At 35.6% G+C, this 8,854-nt stretch overlaps 1 protein-coding gene across 6 annotated transcripts in view; it reads right to left on the bottom strand.

Moving 5' to 3' along the window:
- Positions 1-8,854, bottom strand: part of FCHO2 (FCH and mu domain containing endocytic adaptor 2) — a 131,912-nt gene that overhangs the window by 51,961 nt on the left and 71,097 nt on the right. For all 6 annotated transcript variants that reach the window (XM_017527623.2, XM_037738164.1, XM_017527618.2 and 3 more), the window contains exons 9-10: positions 4,187-4,231; positions 1,728-1,800 (exon numbers count right to left, since the gene is read on the bottom strand). In XM_017527623.2, coding sequence (XP_017383112.1) covers positions 1,728-1,800; positions 4,187-4,231 — 118 coding nt within the window. The remainder of the gene's footprint in view (positions 1-1,727; positions 1,801-4,186; positions 4,232-8,854) is intronic.

Raw genomic sequence — 8,854 nt, 5'->3', positions numbered from 1 at the left:
AACAAGAGCGAAACTCCGTCTCAAAAAAAAAAAAAAAAAAAGAACACCCAAAGCACAAACTGTTCTCTTATGTTAAAAATATGAATGCCCATCAAATATTAAAGCTCATGAGAATTCTGCTAATTATACTAGGGAAGTGGGGCTTTTCAACTAATGTTCAGCCAATGTTGGTGGGTCAACAAATCACTCAAGACTTTGATCAGCGTCTCCTCAATCTAAATGGACTGAGTAATCATGGAAAGAAAGATTCCTTTAATTCTAGTTTGTCTCTAAATAATCATGGCTCAATTATTCTTAACCCCAGGTATACATTAGGAATCAAAGGGGCAACTGGGTGTGGTGGCTCATGCCTGTAATCCCAGCACTTTGGGATGTGGAGGTGGGCAAATCACAAGATCAGGAGATAGAGACCATCCTGACTAACACAGTGAAACCCCATCTCTACTAAAAATACAAAAATTAGCCAGATGTGGTGGCATGTGCCTGTAGTCATAGCTACTTGGGAGGCTAAGGCGAGAGAATCACTTGAACCCAGGAGGTGGAGGCTGCAGTGAGCCGAGATCAAGTCATCGCACTGCAGCCTGGGCGACAGAGTGAAAGTCCATCAAAGAAAAAAAAAAAAAAAGAAGGAATCAAAGAGGCTGCTTAAAACAAAAAAGAGTAAAAATTATGTTGAGGTCTCATGCTCAGAGAACCTGATTTAATTGGTCTGAGGTTGGACCTGGCATAGGTATATTTATTTTAATTTCCCAGGTAGTTCTAATGTGTAGCCAAAGTAAACAAAACAAAACTTTGGTTAGCTAATCTAACTCAATTTCTTATATGTTTATTATATATTCCTTGTATATTAATTTTTTATTTTTAAAGGAAGGTAAATCAGGCTGGGCACAGTGGCTCATGCCTATAATCCCAGTACTTCGGGAGGCTGAGGTGGGTGGATCAACTGAGGTGAGGAGTTCACAACCAGTCTGGCCAAAATGGTGAAACCCCGTCTCTACTAAAACACACAAAAAATTAGCTGGATGTGTTGGTGTGTGCCTGTAATCCCAGCTACTTGGGAGGCTGAGGCAGGAGAATTGCTTGAACCTGGGAGGCAGAGGTTGCAGTAAGCCGAGATCGGGCCATTGCACTCCAGCCTGGGCAACAAGAGCAAAACTCCATCTCAAAAAAAAGAGAAGGTAAATCAGATTTATAAGTGGACCAAATATTCCATCTAAAAATGATGGCCTAGTATAAATGGTAAAACATTAGGGCATTTCTCTCCTCTATTTAACATTTTCCATCAATGTATGTATATACATCACTATGTGCCTATACACTTAGAATTGTCTAGAAGGATTTTCATCAAGTTGCTGAACAGAGATTTTCTCTTAGGCATTAAGACTTTGATGAAATTTTTAGTTTTCTCTGTACTTTTAATTTTTTAAAATACACATGTATCATTTTATAAAAATAAGGATATTTTTAAAATTTCCATTTCTAGACATTAAAGCTTTCGTCTATAATGTCTTAAAAATTTTAAATACTGTAATTAATAATACTCTGATCTAAAACCAAAGGAATTGGCAAATACATTTATTAATATTTAGAAAGGTTTGTTTTTCACACCTTACACATATACTTTTGAATTATTCCCTAGATACTTTTCTCTTTCCGAATTCAAAACAGTTTTATTCTTAATCACTTATTAAAACAAAAAGGATTTTGACAATATTTAAAATACTTACACAGATTCTGCATCTTTTTCCTTTTTAATGATTCCTGGCAAAGCAAAAGTCTTTCTTTTCCTTGGTTTTATACCTTTAAAATAAATAGATATAGTTACAGAGACATAACTGTTCCTGATAAATATATTAAACTTATGAATACACCTTGCATCTTCACACATAATTTGTTCATAACTGCTGATGCTAAATATGGACAGAAATAAAATTATCAACCACTCAACCCTATTGGTTAGACTTTTCTCATATTAATAAAGCATAGTCTATCATTCATCAAAAGATCATAACATTTACTTGACAGATAAAATCTTTTCTTTTCCTAAGTCTCCCCTAAGTCACCTTACATATAATAAGCATATGGCAATATCTAAAATCTTCCAAGAAAGTACATTATTCATTGTACCAAATTTTGTTATAAACGTCAAATCATGTTATAAAGGTCAAATCATGTTTGCTTTCTAGAGGATCACAAAATATAAATGCATTGTTTTAGATAAAAAGATGACACAGCAGATCCAATAGAAGTATATTTGGGGCCAGTACAGTGATACATGCCTATGATCCCAGCACTTTGGAAGGCCAAGGTGGACAGATCACTTGAACTCAAGAGTTCAAAACCAGTCTAGGCAACATGGTGAAACCTTGTCTCCACAAAAAAATACAAAAAATTAGATGGGTGTGATGTCTGCGGTCCTAGCTACTCAGGAGGCTGGAGTGGGAGAACTGCTTGAGTCCAGGAGGTAGAGGCTGCAGTGAGCTGCGATCACGCCACTGCACTCCACACTGAGTGACAAAGTGAGACCCTACCTCAAAAATTTAAAAAAAAAAACAAAAAACAGAAACCAAAAAAATCAACAAAATAACATGAAAAGTTTGCCATTCTTGTGTTCATATGTTATTCCTAATACAAACAATGCTATAAATGGATTCTACCTTAACTGAGGAGTAAAAATTACATTTTCCTAATAAGGCAATTCTGCATCCTCTTCTTTCATGACAAATTATTTTTAAAGGCCATTCATGCTATTAACTGTTGACATAATTCAGCACTTAAGGCCCGGCACAGTGGCTCATGCCTGTAATCCTAAGCACTTTGAGAGGCCCAGGTGAGCAGATCACCTGAGGTCAGGAGTTTGGGACCAGCTTGGCCAACATGGTGAAAGCCTGTCTCTACTAAAAACATGCAAAATATTAGCCAGGTGTAGTGGTGCACATCTGCAATCAGCTACTTGGGAAGCTGAGGCAGGAGAATAATCTGAACCAGAAGGTGGAGGTTGCAGTGAGCCAAGATCATGCCGCTGTACTACAGCCTGGGTTGACAGAGCAAGACTCTGTCTCAAAAAAAAAAAAAAAAAAAGAATTCAGCACGTAAAACTTAGGTGTTTACTCTTTGAGAATTGAGCAGTAGAGGGCAGGTGCAGTGGCTTACGCCTGTAATCCTAGCACTTTGGAGGTGGATGGATCACTTGAGCTTAGGAGTTCAAGACCAGCCTAGCCAACATGGCAAAACCCCATCTCTACAAAAAATACAAAATTAGCTGGACATGGTGGCACACACCTGTAGTCAAATCTAATTGGGGGGCTGAGGTAGGAGGATCGCTTGAACCCGGGAGTTTGAGGCTGTAGTGAACAGAGATCATGCCACTTCACTCCAGCCTGGAAGACAAAGTAAGACTCTGTCTCAAAAAAAAAAAAAAGAAGTGAGCAGTAGAGACGTTAGCCCCTCATCTTACAGATGAGGACATTCAAGAAGGGTTTTTGTTGTTGCTGTTGTTGTTGTGACAGGGTCTTACTCTGTCGCCCAAGGTGGAGTGCAGTAGTACGATCATGGCTCTCCACAGGCTCCTCCTCCCAGGCTCCAGCAATCCTCTCACCTCAGCCTTCCCAAGTAGCTGGGACTACAGGTGCACACCACCATACCCGCTAATTTTAAATGTTTTATTTGTAGAGATGGGGTCTCAGCATGTTTCCCAGGCTGTTCTCTAACTCCTGGCCTCAAGTAATCCTCCTGCCTCAGCCTCCCAAAGTGCTGAGATTAGAAGCATGAGTCATTGTGCCCAGAGAAATGACAGTAATATTAACATTAATTAATGAAATGTTACCCACTGTACAGTTAGCACTACACATTAATGTATAGTGATGAGTTTCATAGTCACGACATTAGAAGGCTTAAACAGGTATGTCAACGAAGAAAACTATTTCAATGTATATTTAAAAACAAATGCATGCTATACTTAATCCTTAAAAATATATAATCTAACACACTAATATTCTTTTGGGAAAATCTATTATTTATTAAGTAACAAGTAGTATCTGCAGGCCTTCAAACTAAATTCAGATTTTTATATCACTCCATAGGTATGCTGACACCTAGGGGGAGCAGTCCCTCCTGATTTGTTCAATGAAATGAAGACACTAGCTAGTTGCCATGTGCATTAACATATTATAACTAATCAACTTACCTTCAACTGCACTAGCAGTGTCACATTCTTCAAATTCAATGAGGCCTAGAAAAAAAAATTGAAAAACTTCTAGTAGAAAAAAACAGTTAGAAAATAATTATCAGGTAAATTTTAATACTCTTTTTACATTTTAAATATTTTATTCTAATTGACAAGTTATCTTTTTAATTGTTCTGACATGGTTCTAATTGTTATCTAATAGTTAATTCAAATATCAGTAATAAATTTTAAAAATCAAATAATTCCAACAGTGAAAAACAACTAAGACTAGCCCATTATGATCACAGTAACTATTGAAAACCCATTGTATGTGATGTCACAGAACTAGAGACACAAGAACTAATATGTAATTTCTGCTTTCAAGTAGCTGGCAGTACTGCTGATGAGAGGAAACAAGCATGGTAAGAGGTGACTGCTAAATCCTTGGTGGTGTTCATGGGAAGAACAGGGCTACCAAGATAGTAAATACTACTAGAACGTAAGCTTGGGACCTCATCTGTCCTGTTCATGACTTGTGTGTCAATACTCAAAAAATGCTAGGTAAATAGTAAGTCGAGTAAATAAGTAAATATTTATTGAATGAATAAATAAACTACAGACTTGTCAAGTGGTAGGCTTGGGATTATAATCCAGGTCTCTCTGACTGTATAGCAAGTCAAGAAATGTGAACTACAGGCTTGCAAGAAACAGGAAAAGTTTTCATGTAAGATCATATACATCTACCTCATAAAGTGATCTTCGAGGAAAATTAATTTAGCACTGCTATGAGTGATAGATTGTAGAAGAGGAGGATGATAAAGTAGAATCATTAGAAAACAATTAAAATAGTCCTGAAATGACTGACTGCTGAGACTAGACTTAAATGCCATAAAATGTAGTACACTTCACATATGTGAAATATCAAATTATTTGGCAGTAGAGAAAGTAGCAAAATATGAACTACTCTCCTACAGAAATATCCCAAAAGCTAAATATGAGACTAAAAAAATTATCTCCCACTAAGCTATCATTTTAGTCCTTTTTATAAGAAATTCATGAAAGTCTAGAATTTTTTGTGAAATAATTTTTAATTTATTAATGGTAATGAGTATAACTTGCTATATGAAGAAACTTTAAAATAGAGCTTGAAGTAGAGTAGATGACAGAGGATTTTGTTACTGGTTCTTCTGAGATGTGAAGCTTAACTATGTACGAATTCATGATCAGCATTATTATTGATCATTCCACTATAAAAGAAAACCACTGATTAACAAGAAAGGTTTCTCTACAAGCAGCAGGATCTAAAAATATTGGCTTAATGTCCCTCTCTCTCCCTGCCAATCTAAGATTTATTTCTGTTTGATTCTAGTTTCCATTCAAATAAAATAAACATTAGTAATAAGCAGAATAAAACAGTCATAAAAGTGAGTTGATAAACAAGGTCCTAATCAATTATTAGTATCTTCCTTACTAAAACATTCTTCTAAAAAAAAAAAAAAAAAAAAAAAAAAAAAAAAAAAAAAAAAAAAAAAAAAAAAAAAAAAGTTTTTCACTTCTACCCAAAAAAGTCTTAAATAGTCAGAAAATGACCCAATTAAAAATTTAAGGACTGTATTCAAACCCATCCTGCAAATCTGGAAGCTGAGAAATCATTTAATAAAAGGGTACTGAGCTTGTTCTTAGACTCCCTTAGAGGCCTATCATAACAATTTACAATGAGCTGAGAGCAGACTGAAAAATCAATAAGGGTAAAGAAATTAAGACGTGCATCTCATAATTAGCAACTTTTCACTTACTATAAAAATTACGAAGAATAATAAATCTCGACCTATGTTACCAATAGCTTATTATATATTTTTGGCTTTTCCAAGTACTAAGAAAGCTTGAGAAAATATAATCATCTGTCAAATAAAGCTGAGAGTTTACCAAAAAAAGGCAACCAGGCATGTGGTTAGTCAAAAATTCTACAGCTACACATCCACATAATTTCTACCCATTAACTATTTACAGAATCTCTAATGCTCAGGCCATGGGCTTACTATAGAGGAGAAAAAAAGTAAATAAAATAAAAACAAAATACCAATGTCAAACAAATTGCCTTGTTTACAAATACCAAATATATATTATCTAGAAGGGCTTTTACATCATCATCTTAACAAATACGGTACATACAGAAAAAAACTGTACAATTTTTGGATGACTTCATATATGTGAAACTAGTAAAGAAATCCCTTAACTATAAAATCAATCCCTTTAAACAAAATTCTTCATCTTTTTCTCACAAAACTTTTCCTATAGTAAACGTATCTTGATTTATCTTTTCTAAACAGTTTCTTAAAATCCATTTGAAATAGAAAAATGTCCAAAAAAATCCCAAAGAAAAAACATTTTGAAATACAAGATGCGAAATCACTTCAAATCATAAAATATATATTAAAAATTTTAAATTGAATACCATCCACATAAACTTTCTATTAAAAATAGAAATAATGATTTCTGGTATAAAAAAACTAAATATAACCTTTCTTAAAAAAAAAAACATTAAATCATGCATGAAAAGATTTTCTTTTACAAATGGCATATGCTCCACATGCTGTTTCACATGGCAAGGCTTTGCGTGCCTGGCTCAGTGCCAGTTGACAACTCAGCTGGATATCAATGCACATTCTGACCCCCCTTGTAGCATGTCACTTCTGAATGTTTCACAAGTGGAAAGTTTATTCAGCATCTCCTTCAAATGCAGTCCACTGCCCATCATTCTGCTATTTAATCATAAGACAAGTTATTTTTTTTGACAGTACTAAAGCCAGAGTGAGAGTCTTAACGAATAGTGTGCTACAACTGGAATTTCAACTGTTTTAGACTCAATTAATTCTTTTGTCAAAATAAATAACTGCTCTTAGCACTTAGATTTTATGTTGGGTCACAAGGGCAATTTAGTTTATATAAAAGCAAATAAAACCATTTTGGCTCTGTCTCTTGATGCTCTTTTACACATTACTTTAAAACGCCACTATGAGTTCAATTAAACTCACAGAAGAACAACTCTAACAGGTCAATAATTGAAAGCAAAACAATTCTTAAATATGATGCTTTATCATCAGATAGGAATAAATAACTGCTATTTTTAAAAAGCCATCAACCTAAAGAATTCATTCAAACCTAATTTGGATCAAAATTTTGAAAAGATGTTAAAGAGGGAAAGCAACTTACTTAACAGTAATCTTTGATCACCGTAAACGTTTTGTGGAATGAGGAAGAGTATAAAATATAAAAAATGTAAAATATTTAATTAATAATCCCCGTTGCTTCGGAATCAATCCTAAATCTCAGGCCATCAACAGGACAAGTTTGTAATCTTATCTAGTTAAAAACTACCCTCAAAATTCAAATAGTAAGTCTGGGCTACTCAAATCAAACATATTTCTGCTTCTAATCAGCGTTAAACACATATAAACACTCTCAGTCATACACTAAAAGTTTTAAAAAAGGAATGATGATTGTGCATGTGCAAGCACCGAGAGAGGTATGACTCATAATAATGGAAATCAATGACTACATTTTCAAGCTAGCTCCTGGGCCTGTGGAATGCAACACAGTCACATTCCCAGATGCCTGCGATGATGGGCCAGGCAAGTTAACACAAAAAAGAGAATCACACTCCAGCTTGTGGTGATATGCAAAAGGCATGGAAGTTCAAATTCGAATTTTGATACTCTTTCTGAATTAGATACTGTTTTTGAACCTAGGTTGTATCATTTATAAAAGGTGGATAACAAATATAGCATTTGCTCTCTCTCTCCACATAGCTTTATATAATTTTTTTCTTTTGCTAAACCATTTGAAAGTTGCAGACATTAATGACACTTCACTTCAAGAGTGTGTGTTTTAATAAAGGACTTGCAGAATCAATTTCCTCAATTCAGTGGTTCCAAACCTCGTGAGAGACCCCTGGTGCAATGCTTCTAAACTATATTAAGTATGAGAATCACCTGGAGAACTTCTTAAACCAAAGACTACTGGACCCCACTCCCAGAGTGTTCTATTCAGAAGGTTTAGGGTGGAGCTCAAATATTTGCATTTTTAACAAATTCCCAGATGATGCCGCTGGTCCTGTAATCCCATTTTGAGAAATACAGTCCTAGTAGACTCTATGACCACTGCCAGATATTTAATTAGTCTGACAGTGCTTCTCCAATTATACCGTGCATACAAAGCCCAAAGGATCTTGGGGTCTTATTAAAATACATTCTGATTCAGTAGGACTGAGATAAGGTTTGAGATTCTCCATTTATAACAAGCATTCATGTAGTGTGATGCTATAGGTTCTCAACAACTGCTGCAAGTTAGAATCAGCTGAGGAGTTTTAAAATATAGTGGCACCCACACTGGACCAATGAAGTCAATTTCTTGGCTGGGCACAGTGGCTCACACCTGTAATCCCAGCACTGTGAAAGGCTGAGGCAGGCGGATCACCTGAAGTCAGGAGGGCAACAACACTCTGGCCAACATGGTGAAACCCTGTCTCTACTAAAAACACAAAAATTAGCTGGGTGTGGTGGTTGGCCCCTGTAAACCCAGCTACTGAGGAGGCTGAGGCAGGGGAATCACTTGAACCCAGGAGGCAGAGGTTGCAGTGAGCCAAGAACATGCCACCACACTCCAGCTTGGGTGACAGGGCAAGACTCT

The sequence above is a fragment of the Cebus imitator genome, unplaced genomic scaffold (assembly GCF_001604975.1).
Source record: "Cebus imitator isolate Cc_AM_T3 unplaced genomic scaffold, Cebus_imitator-1.0 Scaffold50, whole genome shotgun sequence".
NCBI classification, from domain to species: domain Eukaryota; kingdom Metazoa; phylum Chordata; class Mammalia; order Primates; family Cebidae; genus Cebus; species Cebus imitator.
The sequence above is the reverse complement of the archived record's forward strand: the minus strand, read 5'-3'. Positions and strand labels throughout refer to the sequence as shown.